The 22,993-nt window shown below is 42.7% G+C and overlaps 1 protein-coding gene across 1 annotated transcript in view; it reads left to right on the top strand.

Moving 5' to 3' along the window:
• The window catches only part of LOC107195107 (titin homolog), a 47,978-nt gene that overhangs the window by 8,332 nt on the left and 16,653 nt on the right, over positions 1-22,993 (top strand). Inside the window, exon 3 of the mRNA XM_015584886.1 lies at positions 18,713-18,877. Within this exon, the coding sequence (XP_015440372.1) occupies positions 18,713-18,877 (165 nt within the window). The remainder of the gene's footprint in view (positions 1-18,712; positions 18,878-22,993) is intronic.

The following is a 22,993-nucleotide window of genomic DNA, read 5'->3' as shown; positions in this document are numbered from 1 at the left end:
GACAATAAAACGCGTTGTACTTCATGCTCGCCTGCTGATAAACGAATGCAACACCGTTTACACACTTTTAATCGACCGAAAATACTGAAAAATAACTTTGTTGTAATTATTATCGAAAAGCGTTACAAGTGTTCTAAAAACAATTGCATGCTATTTTTTTTTCAAATATCCTCGTTTGAACGCATCTATTAATTTTTATTTTTGATTTTCGAAGCTGACACAAGTAACACAGAGCGCCTAGTAAATGATGTTTTATCTTTAGACAGAAAATAATAGCGAAGATCGTGTAGTATACGTGTATAGATACATATAAATCGAGCGATTTAAACTCGAGTACGAAGAGCCGCGCGAACCCTTTGGGAAGCTGCCAACGTAAAGGATGATATGCAGATAGCCACGGTCGCACCTCGAGCCTTTCTATCCAAGTTCGATGATTTTCAATTTTCCGGTATCGATAGCCCGAGACTTTACGAAGCGACGAAACAGAAGCAAAAGCAAGGGGCCTGTTGGAAGATCGAGAAGCAAGCATCGGGCCGCGGTTTAGGGAACGTTCGGATCTTTAATATTCAGGCCGTATCGTCCGACGCGACGCCTCGCGACGCGTACAAGCGAGATTTTTAAGATATCCCTGAACTGCATATCGAGCGAACGTGAAATGAGAACGAACAAGGTGCAACGGAGACTCGTGAAGGTACATTGCGTAAAACAGACGATCCCAAAAGTTGCAGCACGATTCTAAAATTTCCATATTTATACGAGAGTACAACGAGCGTAGCAAGAGACCGATGCGGTTTACGACTACGTTTGAGGTTTCTTTTCAAAACAGTGAATCGCAAAATTCGCGTTGACGCATGAGAATTCTTGGCTTCGCGTTGTTTATTGAAAACTCATCGTTCAAACGCAACGTGAAACGCGGTTAAGCAGAGTTCTTTCACTGCCCGGCCGTTTTATCGTTCAAAAGTAGCTTTGTCAGAGAAAATCATTAACGAGCGACGACCAGAATCTCTCGAAAAAAGTGCTTTGATACGTAATAGAATATTCCATCTACGGTCCAATGGGAACACAATTCTAATTTGCATCGAAACGAGCCGCTAAATACAAACGCACTAATAAGCAATCGATGACCAGATTAAAAGTATACAACGGACGCAGACGATCCATCGAGCATGGTAATTTCGAAGCGAGTGTCGACCTTTACTCGATTTGGGTGCACCATAGATATCAATGGGGTCTAATCGCTCGTTCGTTGATTAATCTATCGGAAACAAGGGAATTCGGTTTATGATAATATTATGATCGATAACCTTTAAATAGAAACGTCGATTTCATGAAAAATATTACACGTTCTTTTGCTTTTCGTGTCGAACAAGTTATGTAAGTCTACAAAGTCAAAACTTGTGGATCGAATGTCTTACGTCTAGAAGCATTTGAACATTGTACGTACTATGCTAATTATTATTCCATTACACTTGAAATAACTACGCTATTTCCTGTCGCAGAATCCAAAGTCGCGAAGCGTGGAATAATGGCGTTACTGCCTTCTCCTAAGTGAATCGTGCAATTTCATTGTAATTTTATGGTTTGAGACCAGGATAACGGGTGCAAAAGTGAACGGAAATTCAAAGTACGCAACTCTAGAGAAGTCGCTTTAATTATTTACCGGCAGAACCGGGAAATTATAACATTATGAAAAGAGAAGACAGTTGAATGTTTCATCCAGAAGTCTCCAGTGAAATTCCAATAAGCCCACAACACCTACGTTGAGTTTTATTTCGAAAAAGAATACTCTTTCTTTCTGCTTTAGGAGGAGTTTTACCAACTGCAAGAAATAATAATCGCGTCCCGATAACTGGGAGCGTCCTGTACGTAAAACTAACCAGAAAAGAAGTTCTGCGCGTTTCTGTATCTTCATCTTAATTAAACGGCAAAGCTCTTAAGAAGCTTATGTGCTTAGATTGCTGGAGTCTTATCGTTAATACACGTCTGCAGTTGTCAGCAATTTTCTGCAAGAGCGTCTTCGTTCTCGGTGCCATCCTCTTCGTCCCCGATTATAAGAACTTCTTCGACTTTTTTAATGGCTCGTCGAACCGATGATTTATTCGCTCCGCGCGGAAATACCGGCGGACTTTCTTATTAAGGGACTCGAACGGCGAACCGCTGGAGGCCGTTAGACAAAGCTATTTCTTTTCGGATTTGCGGTCGCGCGAACGGGGAAATCTCTTTCCCAGGACGATTCAACGATGACAATACGTCGCTCCACCGGCGCCGGCGGCCGTATCTAAGTTCGGGCACGCGCTCCGTTAATATTCGTCCCGGCCAATTAAAATTCGCCGCTCCCCCCCCCCCCGCACCGCCGAGCGATTATTTGTGAATACCGTGTCATTTTCGCCGCGACTTAATATTAATATCGTTATTGTCTCTGGAGACAATGACGCTGAACAATCCCCGGGGTTTCTGCCTTCTAGGAAAACCACTTCTTTTGTGTTGCAAATATACCAGTCGGAACTGTTTGCCCGGGAAAGCTCTTAAAGAAATAATAGAAGGTCGAGGCAGTACATCGGACAATATGTAACGTGCTCTGACGGTTTCGGATTTTCGATGTCCAATTAAACGTAATTTTATGTTTACGAAACATTAAACGAGTACGTACTTCTGACGCGAAATATCATTAACGAATTCAAAGAATAATTATTAATTAGTAACTTGGAGAGGAAAGGAAGGCTGGAAATGGGTCATAGTGAATTCAAGGCGATTGTTCAGAGGATTTATCGGATTATCGGGAATCGACTTTCGGATAGTTGCGTCTCCATCAAAATTTGTTCGTGTTAAAGGAACAGAAGCGATGTAAATTATATTGCCGTGAAAAATGCGCGCGACGGATGCTCGCGAAGCTTTTAATTAATGCTTTGTAAAATACGTACATAAAGTAAAAACACTGCTGAGATTATATCCCCGCATAATGAAGAATTCGCCAAAGGAGTTATGTCTAACTATTCAGGCTAATAAACGTTTAATTAAAGTACCTTCCAAACATCCCTTTATGTTCTCTTTTGAAATATGCAGCTACACGGCAAGCGTCGATGATGAAAAAGAGGATTCCTCTCTTACGAATACTATTAGCCAACCTCCCCTGCTACTCGTTATTGCTTTTGACTCCACTTTGTTCCACCGTTTAGCACACACGATCGTGATTTTTCCATATTTATTTTGTCTATTCGACACGTATACATATACATACATCAAGTGCAAGGTAGTGTTACAGAGCGCCCAAACAAAAATAAAAACCGTAAGCAAATCATTTTTGTTACTCGCGCGTAATTCAAGAGAATACTGGAGGGTTATAATTATCGAAAGTTTTTCGCCTGAAAAAAGTGGAAAGCGCTGGCAGTTTGGACGGTTTGTTTATGCAGATTAAGGATTAGACTCCGCTGGACAGATAATTGGAAACGCATTACTTTTGCATCCCTTCTGCCGTACCGGTAATTAAGCTGTCGTTTGCACTCTCGCGCTTTTTTATCGGTCGTTTCTATATCCTGGAATACGTCAAAGAGTTCCAGACACCTTCGATTCACGAGCATCAGATGGTGCTACTTTTGCGGGAAATAAAGTGTTGCTTACATCCTTAAGGATTTCCGTCCTTTCGTCGGCGAACAAATGCAAAATGCCTCGATAACTTCCTTTCGACATTTGAACATTAACCGAACTGCTCTTTAGCTCTTTACGAAGCTACGGTCTATTCCACCAATGAAAATCTCGTCGACGCGAACGTGTTTGTCGTCGGTATATAAATAGAATGACCATCATACACTAACAGATGATTAACGGTGAATAATGAAACGCGAAAGATACGAACAATTGGCTCGTCGTATGAGACCATAATGATTCCAAGGAAACGCGTCCTCATGAATTCTAGGACTTGGCTTGTAAAAAATTTGTTGACCATTTCAGACCGTGCTCTCCCCGTTTAACCGCAACATGTATTTTTAATTTGCCCAGAATCGAGCACACGAATCGTGAGCAATTTCATTCCACGATCCACTCCGTCATGAGTACTCGACTTCTTTCGTAAGGAGAATATGAGATAAGGGGGTAACATTTTCGCATCGTTCCTAGCTAGAGACGAATCTCTCGCGGTTCTTGAAAAGCGCGGTTCTTTCATCTCGGAGAGGAAAATTTATCTTCCCCTCGCGCGTGACGCTCGCGCAAGACTATTTTGTCATAAGCAGTTTTTCAAAAATCGAAAGAGAGATCTATCGCGCGATTAAACGACAGCTGCGTCACTTGATAGGTCTTTCCCTGCCTTTCCCCCATCACGAGTCCTTTTACGTTCCGCTATCGGCACGCTGTGTTCTATGTTGTATAAAAAATATAAGCATGCGAGATTCTGTAAGAACGGTGGGTTTAGATCGGAAAGCAAAGTCGATAAGGAAAATAACAGAGTATGGGGAATAGTATAGCAGTATCGATTGAAGTTAAATCACGCAATATGTACAACACAAGGTATCAGAAGTAACCGATAGGACGAGTTAGACGATCCAACCGGTATATTTCGTTTTTCCTATTCGAATGCCGAATATCGAAATCAAAAGAGACGAAAAATTCCGTGGCGACCGTATTAACAAACACAATGGATCAAAAATGGACCGACCCGTGGAAACGTTATCCCCGTAGCAAAGTTACTGGGATTGCGATAAATCGCGAATCAAATTTATCCAGTGGAAAGTTGGTCGATAAAATGGATTTCGGTGTATGCAGGATTTTCGTTGTTTAGCCGTGTCTTTCATCAACGACGGTAACAACGAGTAGGATGCTTTTGGCACACGTGGTACCAGCGTATTGGTTCAATGAATTCAGTTAATGGAAGCATTTGAGCATACCTTTCGAGGCACGTTTACCAGAGGAACGCCGCTACTGTCGGTTTTACGCTGCCCGCAACAATGCGCAGCCACGCACCCACATATGTATACACGCACACACGCACGCACGACGAACAACTCATCGACGCCAGCCCTCTTTATACACGTAAGACCGGAATTACCGTTCGAGCGAACTCGTCTTCTCCTGCTGTCGTCGCGCGGAATTGTTTCTGTTTTCATTTCGGTGAATTCGCATTGTCCTCTGAGCGAAACCAAATCCACGGTAATTACGAAGAAAATACGATGTTACGTCACAAGTCTTCAGCGCGATTGTTTTAGAACTTCGTAAACTTACACGCCTACTTAATCTTGTGTCAGTAATATGACAATAGAACAAATACTTGGTGAACAACAATAACTACTAAGTAACAAAATAGATTTAACAACCGGGATTCACGGAAATAACGCGATCTATATGTATACAGAGACGTTCACTATGCGATGGTTGACTTTCGACTAACGATTCCGGCTGAGTGTCACGGTGAGAATAATTGGTCGATGAGGTTAAAGCTAATTGGTCGATGCGGCGTCGTAGGTGTGTCATAACCAAGGAACTGTTCTTCGTTGTCCTTGGGCATTGTATTTGACCTCCTGGAATCAGCCTTTGTCAGATATTAGTAAAAGGCTCCTATAATGACGTGTGCGCATACGGTTTACAGCTGTCCAGGGTTCAGGTTCATAGGATTTGACGACAAATAACAATTTACACAGTCGAGGTATTGTAGTCGTAACATCGCGATGCGACAAACGAACCATTTATCGCAGAAACTTACTTCCCTAATGTGAGGTGCATTATTCAATTAACGTTGTTTAATATTTAAGCTGAATGCAAGAGGTTCAGCATAACAGGGACATCGGGACCGACCAAAATGACGGACGTCGATGAAATTTGCAGAGAATCTAATGTACAACGTTTCCTATTATAACTTAATCGAAACTGGAAGAATAGCTGGATTACTTAATCGTTATTTTGCAAATTAAACGCGTTTTTGTTCGGGCGCTTCAAGTGACAACTGCACGACAGTAGGTAGAAAAGTGTATATTCGTATACGTCTCGAGTGATAAAAAAAGAGCACCTTTCCCAAAGGAGAGACACGTTTCGGCCGAGGAATATTTCCTTGTCGGCGAGACAGTCACTGCGCGCTATATTAACTTACCTTGCAGACAGTTTATGCAGATTTACCTGTATTCACACGTATGAAGGAAATGAAAAATATTTGCACTCCTTCTATACGGAGGAATTTCCGCGAAGCATGTTGCATCTTCGTTTCCGTGTCGATCGCTTTTTTTCCGAGACAACGGCTGTTTAGCGCGTAACGGAACAGAAACTCGTGGCGTGATCATTCCGTTTTCTCATTGCCGTCGAAACGAACTCGCTGGGAAACGTTGTAGGAGGAGAAGAGAAACGAGAAAAACATCTTTCCATTTCGTTCGAGACGTCGAGATTCTATTTTAATAAGGAACAAGGGAATAAAAGGTTTCCTTCCGCGGTCGGTATCTCTGGCGAAGCGCGAAACGAAGACACGAAGGCTTTTTCATGAGAACGGCTACTTTAACTAACCCGGCTCCTATTATGGCTACGATTTCACTATGGAGTCGCACAACTGTTGGAGTCTGACTGCTCCGCGCAAATATTTGTCCTCTTCGGTTAAGAACCGCTCGGAGGAATGTTTGTCGAACCTAAAAACGCCAGTAAGTTTGGGGTCAGTGTTTCTTCCCCTCGCGGTAATATACTTTTAACTCGATCGATAAACTGGATCGGAGCATCCCCGCATTTAACTATGTTTTGCTTGTCCACGAGTTCGTGAAAGTTCAGTTTCGAGTAGATAGTTCGCTCTCTGCTCGATGTCGTGTATTGTTTTACTCTTCGAGCAGATTGAGAATTGAAAATACGTCGGACAGTAACAACGTATCGACGGAAAACCTTCAACATTTTCGATTTCTAACGTACACCGACTTATTTGAAACTCTTACCTACCGGAGAAAGCATTTCCTATCGTTTATGAATTTTCATAACCAATTTAACCTGGAAGCCCTTAAATCGAGACGCGTCGTGTTCCGTTCGGAATACAGAATGTAAGTAACACCCGTGGGATACTCACTAAGCAAGATGAATCTCTTTCAATCACGTTCGTAGTTGCTTCCAACGCGTGCACATTCAACTCGAAGGTGTATTCCGTGGAAAAAAAAGAAAAAGCGCGAACCGCGTTCTCGCGACGTATATACCTACGTCGCAAAGTAATCTCGCGTTTCTAACACGGCGGTCGTCTAAAAAGAACGCGACCAAGGGGAAGAAAAATACCAGCGTCGGTGAACGCGTAGCCAGTGCGCTTATTCAAAGAAATGTTAAGGCACGTTACATAACGGAGCGGCAAATGACTCGAGATAGGACTGGAAACGCCATGCTTAAGACCCTCAAAGGGGCTCCGATTTAATTAGACGAAATAGCGTCAGCGGACGTTCCAAAGAGCCACTGTTCTCGAAACTGGGCGAACCGAGGGGCTCTTTTTCCTTCGCGCAAAAACCTATATATATATATATATACATATATATATTCGCGTTTCTCTTTCAGCCCACCCAATTACCTTAACCTCGCAAAGTGCTGACTGCGATTGGTCTACGTCCAGATCGTTGTCACGGTGGACTCTTCGCGAGGAAGCTATTTCCGCTGCGTCGAGCTCAACGGTATACGGAAGAAGGGACCGTTTTTACGAGTCTCCGTTCTCCTCCAAAACCGTGGCCCCGTCTTACAGCTAACTGACATTTCGTAATATATTTTTCCGCTGCAGGAACCCACCAAACTCACTTAAGATCGCTGGCGAGTCAAAAGCAACGACGAGTAGCAGGGGAGGTTGGCTAATAGTATTCGTAAGAGAGGAATCCTCTTTTTCATCATCGACGCTTGCCGAGCAGCTGCATATTTCAAGAGAGAACATAAAAGGATGTTCGGAAGGTGCTTTAATTAAACGTTTATTAGCCTGAATAGCTATACATAACTCCTTTGGCGAATCCTTCATTATGGGGGGTATATAATCTCAGCATTGTTTTTACTTTATGTACGTATTTCATCTATAGGACTTGATATATACAAATTCGACGCTGCCTAAAATGAAGTAAGCGTGATGAATACAGCTGTTGCATACGGTTTGCGCTATAACTGGTATTCGCATCGGTTTATCTTTGCGCGAAGAACGTAATTATCGTGGTAAATTACGCGGCCCCTGGTTAAGCGAATCGTATTACGCGTATGCGTGGCTGGGTAAAATTCTCGTTAAACTCCACACAGTCGCGAAATAAGTCAATTGCGTTCCCACAAATGAGATTGGTGTAACCGTATCGCGTGAAAATTGAATTTCGAGATTTCCATTGTACGCGCAAGGTTCTAACTGCATTCGCCTTTTACGCGTGTACGTGTACCCTGTTCCAACAATTTCTGTTAAAAAAAAAACACTTTTAATTTTCAGTTTACGTAGGTGACATTATTATGGCAGTCGCGAAACGGTTGAAATTGTACCTAAAGGCCGAGAGAAATCCAACGCCGGGGACCAATCAAAAGAGAGACCTGTAATCTTCGTAGATTTATAACCATTGTAGAACGAACTCGTTACAGAGTTTTTATCGATTCCTCGTTGTTGCTTGTTGTTTCAATTGTAATAGACGCTAATCCTTTTATCGCGGACAAAGTGAATTTTCCGTGTTCGATTAAGATCAAAGAAGGTCCGTTACGGCAGTTGAAAAGTTTTAATTTCTATCGGGCAAGGATTCACGATGGTTCATTAAAATCTCAAAGCCTTGCTTAATAAGGTTTCTCGGCGGGACGGCAAAGAGACTGTACTACCCGTTGCTCGATAAGGGATGCTGGATTAACGGTGGAAATTCGCGGTGTGGAACCATTTAGGTTTAAGGAGGGTTAAGTAAGTGGTTATTTATGGCAAATCCGTGAAACTCGTCTCCTCAAGAAAGAGTGAAGGTGGGGATGGGTCTGCTTCTAGGAAATTTCGTTTCCTTTCTGGCGGATCAGCAGCTAGAAGGGCGGCTGGAAATGCCTGATTGCCACTATGACTTGAGGCAATTTTGCGCCCAAGGTTGAGTCCCGGGGCGACAGAAGGGCCAACAGCAATTTCATATTAATATCAACCCCCGGTGTTCTAGCTCTTCTCGTCGATTTCATTCCATCGAGATACCTTTTCCATCTACACTCGAAGTTTCACGCCGGGGCTTTATACCGCTCAAAAATGTACTCCTAGTAATTTAACGGTAATTCGATATCAGCTCGAGACGAGTTTCGATGCACACGTAGAATATCGAATATGTCTAAAATCTGTTAGCACGAGAACGCGTCATCAAAACGTCACAGTTAGACGGATTGAAAAATGTAAATCTTTATCGCATAAAATCGAAGAAAATAGACGACAAGTAGGAATCAGTACCTGGGCGCTTGAATTCGATAACTACTCCGCTGTCCAGTGTAATTAAAAAAAATGTCGCATTTATAGGGTGGGTATTAGCGGTTAATTTGTTGGATGCAGCCGTTTGTTCCGGCATTTAAGCATTCGCGAGTGTCCCAGCCGCGTGTCAGACCGGGCTAGAAGAAGCCGAGGAAATAATTCATCCGATGTTCTCCAGCTCGTGAAGTGTAATGTGGAATGATGTTTTACACCGCGGTGAGTCTCGGTTGGGAGTGGGCTGGGGCACGGTGTTGCCTGCAGCCGCAGCGATGAAATGAATTTTGCAGTATCAGGGGAAGCGTGCACTTCATCCGTCATATACTTTTTGCCGGGCGCAATGGCATTGCGCCAATAGAGACCGACTCGGCGCGTTATTATTCGTAGAGAGATAGTACGTTAACAATGACACATTAAGAAGCGAACGTCGGGAAAGTCGCTCGAAATTTCAAACCAGGAATTAATTACAGAGCTTTTCGGGTGACCTAACATTTTACGAGAAACAAAAATCAGCTTCGGGTTGATTAAAGCACATCACTCGCAAATCGAATTCCAATTATATTAGGATTAAGAATTTAACGAACAGTTCTGTGAAATGTAATGCTTTTGGACGCGATAAATTTTCGAAAAATCTACCGTTGTCGCGACATGTTGAGCGCTCGATTTCACCGAGAGGACGGCTAACCCATTGGTATTCGTTTCGCATCAATTTGTCATTACCAGTTATCCGCGTTTAAAAGATGAATCCGTTGTAATGGGTTTTGCGTGTTCATGAACGGCATAATTGTTCAGAGCGGACAGTACGGCAGTGGAAACTTTGAGTATAGGTCAGGTAAAAAAAAACGTTCATACCGAATGCAAAGAATATAATTATTTCGTTGGTGCTCTTTCTAACCTTCAGGAAAGTTGTTTGTTCGCTTAACAACATATTCCCCTGTGATCTCTGGCATGGCGTCAGTCTCGGCGAAACTGGGTTAAATCCAAATGAGTTCGGCGTGTTTCCATAAAATGGGAAAAGTAGTCGGTAACTGCATCGTCACATGTATCATACCGAGTAGTCGTTTCGCGTTAAAATTATTTCTCTGAAAAAAAAAAAAAAGATATTCTACATCGTAAAGTAAAATCGTAGATATATTCTAACCTGCGAACAATTCGTCTGTACATTTTTCAATTTAAGAAAATAACTCGATCGGAGAGTTTTCTGTATCATCCTGCCGTATACCTGGTCTTGTAATATCCGTCAGAAAGTAACTAACTTTCAGCTATAAACGATCTCGGAGTTTTGAGCGGCACCGTATCTAGTTCATCGTAAAAAGTTATACAGGTGAGCAATACGCGTTAGTAGGACGCAATCATTGTCGTTTTTCACGGTAACGTCGTACAGCGTCCTGCGAAGAGTACGCCGGTCACAACTTTTCCAGAACACCCGTGTCGTTTCCACTAAGCCCGTTTAATAAAATGGAAATACTTAGATGTAAAGGTAGAAAATACGTGGCGTCGCTTGCTGGGGAGTGTTTATAGATCTCTGTGAACCATGATGTTTCTTCGAGTCCGTTCTTATACCTATGTATGCGTCATCGTGGGGGAGGTGTAAATAGAGAGGCTGTGAAACATGGAAGAAAGTATAATATGTTTGTACAGGAAGCGTTGAGCTCGATACTTTAGTTGTCGTTGCGAAGTAATTCTTGGACGAATCCATACACTTCTTGTTGTTTCTTCGTAAATCACGGCCGACATTAAATAATTTTTCCCAGTTTACGAGTTTAGGTACCTACCAAAGTTTCGACAAAGAAAAATAGACAGTGTACCTTCGTATCGGGAAAATCGGTGAAGCGTAGTTCGATAACAATAACATTCCCGTTTCAATGAAAGTTTTTTCAAATCGAAATCGGATGCCAGAATCTGTTGAAACACCATTGCCATGGTTATTGATAAAGAAACCAAAATAGAGATAAAAGAACAAACATCGTATATTAAAATACACGAATAGAGACGAGCATTATAAATTCTATTGGAAAGTTTGATTTTAAACTACAAAGTTTGGTACGGGCCGTCGAAGGCGTCAGCGTTTCACGAACGCTTTTTGCAACGATATTTCTCTGCTCCGATGCCGATCGACCATTGTAAAAAAAAAACGTATCCGCTTTGAAAGGACTCGCGTAACGACTCAGTGCTCAGCGGAGAATAATATTCTCTCGAATGTGCAAATATTAAAAGCAATAGATCGAAGGAACGGTAAAAAAAAAAGTTAAATCGCTGTGTAACCGAGATACGCTTGGAAAACCTTACGATCAAAAGTGCCATCGAAACTTTATGCTGTCCCATGGAAAATCGTAATGGAAGTGTTTGCATCTGTTATAGTATTTCTTTACAACGGTTCTATGCGTTGAATAGCATCCAATAAATGACACGCAGAACTGCTTATTTCAAGGGATAAATAGGTATCTTTCTTTTTACGGCCGAATACATGGGAATTACAGTACAAGACTTCGATGGAAACTCGGTTAAAAAGAAATACGAGGATCGTTACCATTCGTTCACGAGTAAGAACAAAATGGAAGTATCAAGGATATCGATGCGTTCTTACGAGATATCTCGGAAAATCCAATGACCACGGTCGAATTGGCCTTTGAAAAGGGAACAGCTCAAAAAAAAAACAGAAAGGTGGAACGACAGATGTCGGAAGTGTGACTCGGAATACGAAAGTTCGAATGAACGCAATCGACGGCATACGTCGAAAATCCTAGAAGCGGAAATACGGATGAAATTCCACGGAAAATGACGCCTACACATGGTACGACGGGTGACGTTGACGATCACAGTCGACACATGCAACCACGTCCGTTCTCTTCGATCCTTTCGCGGCGCAGGAATCGATGCACAAAAACTGCATCGAAAGGAAAATGCCACTTACCGCCTCTGTGACTGCCGATGACGCTTCCCCGTCGACGATGTAGAATTTTCGTGGAATAGTTTCAGGGAATCCGCGAGAGTCGTCGCGTCGTTTCAATCTATCTAATTATATATTTATTATACCTATCTAATTATATCTACTATATGTTTCGAAATCTGCGCAGCTATTTCGATTAAATTTCAAACGGGTCGACTAAACATTTTCCTTCTAATCTCTGTGGAATTTCAAAAGTTTGTGTCTTTGGAACAGTAAAAAACACTTGCAGGGGCAATTCTTCTTGGTTTATTGGAAGCACTCGTTCTCTCGGGTAACAATTTCCACGTCGTTTCGGAAGTTCCCCTCTCCCGCGACATTCTTCGACGGGAACAGAAGGAAACCCGAAGAAAACGATGTGGTTCGTATAACGGAGTTCTTATAGTTTTTCCTTGGACATCGTAAACTCTGTCATTGCTCTATTTTTTGTATTTCCTCTTTTCACTTAGCTTTCATTTTAGAGACTAAAACCATTTCGTGTGAGCCGACATTTTTTCGGAACCATAATGATAAAACTGGAATAGCATTATTCCTCGATCGTGGAATACAAGATAAGCGCAAACAATAAGAAACTTTAAACAATTTACAAAGTCTACAAGTGAGATGTCATTCGTCGCGCGAGTAATTAGTAACGTCGCAGGATCTTGCAACCTATTATTCAGCACACCTTGATATTTATTATTGACACGAGAAACTGGAGACTGCTGGGTCAAGCGCATATAATTTAATGGAAGATCGTAAAATTCAAAGGGATAAAAGGTAGAAATTCCTTCGGAACTTTCATCGAGGTCAGTCTCTTCCACCCAATATAAGCGCGAAAGATGCACAATAGAATTTGAGACACGAGTGGTAAAGACTCGGCAATATTTAATTATTTCGCGAAGCAAAATATCAATTTTATCTCAATATTTCCTGGAATATTAAACAAATTGCCCGATAATATATATATATATATAATGCATTCGTTAGCGGGGCTGCGTAACTTTATAGCAAGACAATAAGCGAAGTTGCAGAGAACGGTCGTATCAACCGTACCGTCGCGAAGCTAATAAACGATCCAACAAGCTTCTAACACTGGGCGAGACAGTCTAGCGTTGAAAAGTTTTACGAAATAAAGAAAAATGATAAAACTTCGGAACAGAAGCGGATGAGTTCCCAGTTACACCGCGGTGCGATATTGTACACACGCTAAGAGCCGAGACATTTTCCTAGCTGCGCATTTTCCCATATTTCCTGCTCGCAACGACGATATACGTTGCAGCTTCATAGTGGAAAGCTCGTGCTTCTTACCCTAAATGAACACACTCCCTATCCAATGTCGTCGACCGACTGTGATCATCCTCAAAACTCGAACATTCTCAATTTTCTCACAGTATTTGCCTTCCTCGGTTCAAATCATATTATCGAATCGTTGTTACTTTTGTTTGTTGCTACGTCGTTGTTGGTCGTATTAGAATACACCAGATTGTTGATTATACTTCAAGCCGAAACTTGTGTGTCGCATAATATTGAAGATTCACGTTGCATTTAAAATCTGAATTCGTATACACAAGAATTCCTGAAATTTTAATAATTCCGTCTTTTAATAAGGACATTTAGTTGAAGTTCGGAAGTACTTTGACGTAGCAGTTTGCCGTCTCCTTCTTTTAAAGCTTGTAGTAAACCGTCTATAAAACGCAATATCCACCGAGTTATTTTTACATCGAATTCCGTCGGTCGTCGAGGCTTCTTATACGATCGTACATCATGAGCTGGGTCAGTCGTGGACGTACGATAAGGAGGTTCGTTCATCCTTTCGTTTCTAGGTCAGTCGTTTCGAAAGGGCCAGTCCTCGTAAAACGTATCCAGAGTATCGGAATCCTTGAAATCGTTGGATGCCAGAGCATTGCCGCGAAACCCGAATAATATATCTTGCTTCGATCGAATTTCTTGCTCCGGAAAAATCTGAAAGACCAGAAATCTCGCCAACACTCGAACCGAGCGAGGAGTACCAATTCAAGCATCTGCTACACTACACACACGTGTAGGTACTATAAAACGCGGGTACAGAATTTTTATTGCATTTTCAAATAATTATCTTTTATTCCTACATCGCTAAAACTATTGTACATTGTTCATACTTTAAGCTTGTGCGGTAGATTTTCCCTTTTTACTAGCTTTCTCGATGCAAATCCAGAGGGAGAACGGGTGACCGCCTAAAAACCCATATTATTTTCGCTCGAACAAGACAGGGATGTCAAAATTTTAACCACTCTACACAAAAGCTAACAATACGAAAGGGATGAACAGGCAAAAATAGCAAAGTTGACCCAGTTGGCAGCAAATTACGCAAATTTGAATTTTCCAAACAGGTACATTAACAAAATAAGTGGATTTTTAAATGCGATAGGATATTAATATCGAGTGTTACGCAGAATAACGTAATTCACGAAATGAAAGTTTTATATCGAGATAAAGTAGTTAAATCAAAAAAATCTAAGAAACTTCTTATCTAAAGAAAAAATGCTTGTTTTACATTTTCCAACAATATACAATATTGTGTAACAATATACAAATTCTTCGTATCGAGTTCTCTGCGATTAAAAAAAAAACTCGTGAGGAATTTCTCTAGCGTATAAATTCTTCGGACTATACGAGCAACCCTTGGAAGTCCCGACAGCACCTCCAGTAACGCTTCCAACTTCCCCGGACCATCCTAGTTACACCTCCAAGTGCCGTGCACCATCTTAACAAACCTTCAAAGTTCCACGGACCATCTCATTTACGTGGGATTACTTGCGGTTGAAACTGTTAAATGAGATATGTCACTAATAACGAGGTTCGCCAGCTATTCCACCGTACTTAATTTCAAGGAAACGACGATACCTCGGAACCCCGAAATTTTAACACCGAAAATTTCTCTCATAGCGTTCTGAATTATACCCAACTACTTAATACTTTTCGAGATTATCTGCGTTGACATTATTTAGCGAAATTCGACAATACATATCAACGAAAATATAACAAATTGCACATACCTACATAGAGCTGGTTACTTTGATGAGAACTTTTATAATGTCTTATAAATGTGTTTCTAGAATCGACTAACATTCACTTTTTAAAATACCATACGACAATCGAATGGAGTGAACGGTACAGCGACATATTTGATCGCCCAGCTACGCAGAATCACGACATAAAGTGTGAGATATTATTCCTACGAATTATGTTTGCCATTCGTTCTTTAGAAAAATCTACGACCTTATTTCGTCTCGTTCCAACGAGGCATAGGAATTCGAGGAGTCCTTGTTTTCGCGCCGAGGGTGGTTTCTTCTGGAATAAACGAACACAGCCGAAAACAATTTGGCGGTAGCTCAACGAAGTTGAAACAACGCAAATAATTCAAGTGGTCGTAAAACCTTGAATTAGCTGGAAAATAAAAAGACAAAGAAAACGGCAAAGGAAGAGTAGAGGGGGTTAATTTGCGAGTCTTTGTTCGATCCACCGAAACCCTCGGTGGGCTTATTAGTGTAAATATCTTGGAGGAGCGTGCGTAATATCAGTCTCTTTTCCGCTCCCTAACCCTTTTACGGTGATAAATTGAACACCGAGGGGTTCAACGGGGGATTCCGACGTCTCGATGCAATTTCCAAGATAAATATTCCTAACCCGAATTCTGTGGCCCGGTAATTTACTTTTTCAGACGATTTCGTATTAAACGGAATAACTGGGGAGACAAACCTACGTGGTATAATATTTTTTGTCGGGGTCTATTAAATCTGTTAAGGTGCCACATTGATCATCCCACCCCATCGTGAAATATTCAATTGCATGGCGCGACTGAAACACATATTTCAAGTACCGCGGGAAGATTGTTTGCTCTAATAAGTTCGTCCTGCCGGACGAACTAAACTGCCGGAAACAGTGAAAAGCTTTCTCGCCGCGAAAATTTGGATTACCGAGAGATTCAGAGATGCTTGCGCGACTTTCAGAATGTTTGTTGGAGAAGAGGAAAGCATGCTTGGAGGTGGGGTGCGAATTAAATATTTCTACCTTAGATTTTGTAAAGTACTTTTGATCGTTTAAATAAGAATGCGATAATCCAGATTAAGGCGTAGGCAGTGGGGGACGGAATAAATATTGCGAAATAAGTTAGCGCAAACGCAATTCCAGTTGATGCACACTGGCCGGAAAACATGAACATCGCGAAAGGACGTTGATGTCTTCATGGGGACAGGCAGTTAATTAACTCTGTAATGGCGACGGGGCGCGCGCAGTGTGTTAAACGAACCGCGTGTTCTCCTAGCGATTAAAGCGTTACCATTAACACGTTTAACTTTTGCTATCTTTATGGATGGGAGAATATCTCCCGCGACGACGAAGCTGATTCACCAAACTGGAGCTTAGCGACTCTATGAAATACTCTGTGGTAAATTGTTCCATTAATTATTAATGCTAACGCACAGTAAAGCGATGTTTCCTATGGGACGATAGGCTAAGAAAGCATCAAAACTCTAAAAAATTGTTCACTGCACAGAACACATTACACTTACAAAGTCTATCGTTGTTTTCTCGTTAAAACGTTGAAACTGATACGAAGAGGGAAACATAGAAAACCGTGCGAACAAAAGTTGTGGATACCTCAAATTGGCCTCGTCCTTTGTAGCGGCGAGAGTACGGAAATATCGATATCACCAGTGCAAACCAACGAACGAATAGTAACGTTCGAATCATCGTCGATGCGAGGCAGTAAAACGTCCGAAAAGGACTGGGTGGACGACTGAAAGAACTTTTTTTCTCGAATAAAACTACGGCGTCGCATGGTTCGCAGTACATTTAGCAGCGAGTCGTAATTTTTATCGATTCATGATTGATTAATTCGTTCCACGGGCGATATTTTCTCGGTTAAATGGTGTCGTGTATCGCGTACCACGACGGTCGAGCTTGGAATTTACAACTCCAGGCGGATTCGAAAGAGAATCCACGCGGACGGACGCGACAAGGTCTCAAGTATTATATCCATCACCTTACCAATGTAACGACGCGCCAGTTATCGTGGGCAAGAAACCACGATCTTTCTATCGGGCCATAACAATTACGAGCTTCCTACTCGCAAGCAGGATCTTATACAAACACTTCTAGTCACAGAACAGACAGGATTTCTGGAACAAATAGAGCAGCATTTTGTGGGGCGCGATAGACCTTGGCCTTTTATTCATGTGAAGCGACTCGGGTATCCTCCGCGCGACTCGTCAAGGTAGAATGAATGGCGAACCGGTTGGCGTGCGTAGCGTGCGTACCGTTGCAGCGGCGTACACATATCCCGAGTTACAGGCACTCGTGCGAACGAGATCGTATTTGCCGCAGTGCAGGACTACAGGCAACAGGGATAGTTATGCGCCAGCCGTTCTACCGTGTACTTTCGGCCCACTCCGATCCGCTCCGCCAGAGAACCATTCGGATATTCATGCGTTCTGAAGTGATCGCCGCCGCCCGCCGCCCGTCGCGTTGTCCGATGCGGAATTACTCGAATAAATTGCGTCCTCTCGGATCCCGCGCGAACGAATACACGATTACACTTGTAATTGACTTTTTCCATCGACAGCAGGGGTGGCGACCTTGCTTGTTCTCCGATCGGTTTGATACTACGGGCTTAACGCTGCAACGAAATTAGAAGCCACGATACTGTACGCCGAGTTACTCGCTCAGAGTGTCCCGAAATCCACATCGGAGCTCGAACAGAGAGAATCGTTATAGAAGATAAGAAATCGATCCTATATGTATAGAATGAAATTTATTGACGAGGTTAAGTGCCAGTAACGCGCTTGACAAAATCACGGGCACCCTTTTCGAAACTTTGAATTCTACGAGAGTACTTCATAATCTCGGCCTTAATTTTGGAAATACAAAATTATCGATTCCGACTTGACAAATGTTTTTCCTGCACGATGGAACAGCTCGCCGACAACGTTGTACAAGCATCCACGTCCCCGCGTGTACGCGGCTCAAAAGTACATTATCGCTCTATGTTCTCCGTCCGTGCGGTATAATTTTAATAAACGCGTTTAGCAGGAGAATGGGATAATTATTTTTTGCCGGTCCAGAGGTTGCGCGGTACCGATTACCGCGCCGTGTGTAATTACAGGCCGCGATGAAAAAGTGCGAACGAAAAAGAAAATAGAAATTTCGCGTGAAATTGAAAAAAAAAGGGGGGGCGGGAAAGCCTTTTAACGCCAAGATATATCCGTGGTAGATGAAGACACCGAATATCTCATTGGATCGGTTGCGGAACGCTCAAGTTCTCATAAAAATTCCCAAAAAGAATGTAACGGAACAGAGGTGCCAGGAGTTCGTCGTTTATAAATCGGGTTCCCGAGGACTTGTCGCGGGTGGAAGCAAGTTGATTGTTTTTTTCTTTTTCAGAGGAAGTTGCGCACAGTGCTCGCCTATTCGAGTCAGATACCATACAGGACTGGCAGACGTCGGAAAAGGAATCGTACTTCGACACAACAATTCCATCGAACGTGACGAGTCTGGCTGGAAAACACGTTGTACTCGTCTGCAGGGTGAAGAACATCGGGAACAGAACCGTAAGTATTTCTCGATTCTCCGTTGTGCTCGGATCATCTCTCGGTTTATTCCGAGCAATGGATTCCGAGATCTTGAAAAATGTAGCAACAGTCGATGCTCAAAGTAAAAATTTGCAACGAATTTGGGATCAACGGAATAAATGCTCGCGATGCGATGGATCGGTCAACCGGACGATGCGTGGTAGGCGGTTGATAGCGTCGGTTCGATCATTTCGTTTGCGTGACACGCATACTACCTATCCGGGGCTAACGAGCGAGAACTGCCGGGTCAAACAACATACACACACGGCCAACGTAGAAACTACATAGAATGTAGAACGCCAATGTTTTCCTAATAATCGAGGAACGAAACGTTTCACGGCGTAGAATTAATTTGTAAATTCCACGGGAACGCGCGTGGAGCGAAATGTTTTGACAGCGGCGTGTTTACCATTCCGGCTGCCGATGGAGAAGAAGAAGCACGGGAAAGGGTGGGATAGATCCCCTGTGGATTAAGCGCGTTGAAAAGCAACTTGCGATTATTCCAGTTATGCAATTATCAGCCGGGCTTCGAGTTTCGAACACCCCGTTGATTAACTTCGAGCATCGTTTCAGAGTATTACGGCGAGCTTCAGCCCGTGAAACCGTGAAGTTGTTTGCATTACCCTTCAGCTATGCGTGTAGAATTTTAACAAATCAAAAGGATTCAAGACATTTATTCCATTATGTAATTTAATATTTGTGCACGATATACTATTTTTACGCAGCAGACAGTTCGTTCGATTTGGAACAGCGAGTATAAAATACGTAGGCGACCACGAATTTTCATGAGTCTTGTTTTTCATATGAAATAAATACATTCCGAAGTATAGGCAGGAGATATTAAACGTCAGATTCAGAAGTTCCTTACGAGCGGTCACGTAGATTAAGTAGAAAAAGAAGAGCACTGATCGGGCGGGCTCCCTCCCGGTTCGAGTGCAGGCAGGCAGGCAGGCAGCGGCAGCGCGTTACATTTTTAATCCCAAAACTCATCTCTATGCAAAGCATGTGCCCGGCACGCACGCGTCCGCCAGGTACGTGTGTGCCGGCTAATACGTTTCGTTGATACCGTAGGTTAGCGTTTGCGCGTGTAACGTCACGATGGCGATGGCGCGAACAACATTGAGATTTCCACAGCCGCGTGGAATTATGCAAAGTCTCGGGGCCGAATGAAAGTACCACCGAAAAGTTTATTCAAAGGTACTCGAACCTCCTTCCGCCGTTCTTCGAATGGTATTTGCTTTAAGAATTGGTCCCCTTTAGCGACTGTGAAGCAGTCGACTACTGTGTCGATTATGTTTTTAAAGAACTTTTATCTATCCAGTCGTGAACATTTTCTTTCGACAAACACAATTCTCTCATCGATTCGATAGATATTGAATTACTTTAAGAGCATCGATCGAAATTTGAAGAAATCGAACAGTTTCGGATGAGCATCGCGCCAAATACGAATGGCTCGATCGAAGTGAATGGACGGTGGTTCCAATTTTCGAGAATCGAATTCAGATCTCGCTTAGTCGGGCTCGCGATGATTGCTTAGCCGCAGCCCAAACGGCCGAGAATAATCTGTTAAATTACGCTGGCAGCAAAAACGATCGAAATTGCCTTTTAAGCTACGCGACGGTCGTTACGGCACGATTCAGCCCGTTGAGAGCGAGAGGAAATGGCTCGGGTTACGGCTGTTATGACGGCTCGGTATCATCGATTAGATTCCGTTCTAATTAACGGCCTCGCGAAGTTCGCGGTTATCAGCCGAACCTGCCTTATGCCGTTTTGCACGCTTCTCGTTGGAAGTTTGCCAATTCGCTTATCCGCTACTTGAATAGATATCATCTCGAGATCCTACTCCATCGTCCTGATCAACTACTTGTCAATGTTACGCACACCAAACACAAATATCCGACTAACCCAACAGTCGTTGTTTCGATTTACAACGCAAGGGTCGACACGCGAACAAACGTTTTCACGGCGTGAGAAAAAAAAACTCGTATAATGGATCGGTCAACGCGAGAACGTCGGTGACGTATCCGACATTCACGTTCAGTATGAATCGCGACGCGATAATGCCGGGGGATTAAATTTTCAAAGGTAAAAATCATAAAAACGACGTTCTCGAGATTCGGTTAAAAACAATCTCCAAGTTGGAAACCGGACAATGTTTGTCCAGGACCGGTAACCGTGAGCAAGAAACGAGGAATTAACTGGACGGTAGCGATGTCATCCAGGCGGAGAAATCCATTTGAAAATTTCCACGAAAACGCCCAGAATTACTTAACGCGTACACGAAATAATCTGGCCCCCACGGTGAATGTACTTTCTCCGTAAATTAACTGGCAAACACAGGTATACCACACGTGGGTGAATGTGTGCACACGTCCCACCCTTTACGCCCGCTCCACCGACACGACGATACTAAGTCACGCGACACACCGACGAATGCACCGCGTTCACACGTACACCCACTCGCGTCGCTGATAGAAAATAAAACGATTTGGTAAACAGTGGACTGTATCCGTAAAGGGCGGACTACGTATCCGCGTGACGGTGTCGTGAGGGAAAATAACGGTGTAACTGGGCGAAGCGAACAGCCAATGAGGAGAACAAAAACGGCTGTTAAAGTTGTACGACCCAATATTGTAAAGGTACGGAGTGCACGGGGTAATAAGCCGACGGCGAAGGCGTCGAACGAAACATAATGCAACGCCGTGCTTCGCGCCGTGCATAGTCTTTTGATACGATTTAATGACGCCGACGCCGACGTTGTGACTTGCTCGTAAAAAATCCCGAAGAGCAGATCTCTGAAGAAAATTTTAAACAGCCTATATGTATTTCCAAGAACATTGAGTTTTGTTCTTAAGATAAGAAATGAACTAAGTATAGTAATTTCCTCCTAATAGGTTATTTACCTATCAATCTTTCTGATTGTATGCTTCTCAAAAGCCACGTGGAATGGTAAAACGACCAACAAGTACAGGTCTATTTAGAGGAATGGATTCTTGTGCAATTGCAAAATGTATCCTACATACAGGACCTCGGTGAAGTAAATTGCTTTATTACCGTGAAACTCTGCGAACCTAGATTTCTGGACAGCTGCAACATATTACAGTAAATGCCTTTTACCAATCTTCAACAAAGGCTGATTCCAGGAATCCGAGAACAATGCGCAAGGACAAGAACAAGGAAGCTTTCCTTTCTATCATTCCATCTCGCTTGAATGTGACACACCTACAAAAACTATGTTACCAATTAGCCAGAGGGGAGACACCTATATTTTCGTTAGAATTCAGTCATCCTTCTTCATAGTTTTTCTCGTCGCTGTATCCACCTAGAATCATTAGTCGAAATTTAGCCATCGAATAGTCATCGTAACTACTTGCACAAAGTTTGATGCTGAGGCCGCGTAGTATTCGCGTTAAGACCTCCGCGATTTAACAAATTAAATGTATGTATAACGGTAGATAAATGTTTCTGTCGAGTAAAGTGGTGCGAAACAAAAAAAAAGAGATACCTACACGGGAGAATTTATTTGTCGGTGTGAAAAAAAAGTGATTACGCGTTTACCAGTGTGTTCCTGCCGATACCTACGTAGGACGCGATTTTTATGACACCTACAGCGGTTAGCGGAAAGCGTGTAAACATGGGAACGGCCGATGTGTGGGTCGCGAATCGTCTAGCGCCTAATCATTTTTGTGTTTTAGGGGGTCGATTAATCCCCAGAGTGCGGTCTGACCTACCTTTTCCGCGCACGGTAGCCAGCTGGGTCGGGGTTAGGTTAGTCAGGGCAACCCTTAAAAATGGAAACAATGGATAGGAATACGGTTGCGCCCGTAGTTTATCCGTTTATGTTTGAAACTGCACCCGACCGTTATCTTCCCTTTTAAAAATAGTCGAGCACGGTATCGACCAATTTAAAAATACCTCGGACTACTATTAGACCACTCGGTCGTTCGAATTCGTTGCAATAAAGCTTTATTATACGGATCGTTTCCTTTGCGCGGCATTAAATTGTAGCCCTTTGCGTCGTATCGAATTTTAAATCTTACCGCTAAAATCGATATCGTCGTTATTAAAGGCGGTTGAATTTGAAATAGTTATAAG

The sequence above is a fragment of the Dufourea novaeangliae genome, unplaced genomic scaffold, assembly GCF_001272555.1.
Source record: "Dufourea novaeangliae isolate 0120121106 unplaced genomic scaffold, ASM127255v1 scaffold49, whole genome shotgun sequence".
Taxonomy (NCBI): Eukaryota; Metazoa; Arthropoda; class Insecta; order Hymenoptera; family Halictidae; genus Dufourea; species Dufourea novaeangliae.
Note: the sequence above shows the minus strand (reverse complement) of the source record. Positions and strands in the feature narration are given on the sequence as shown.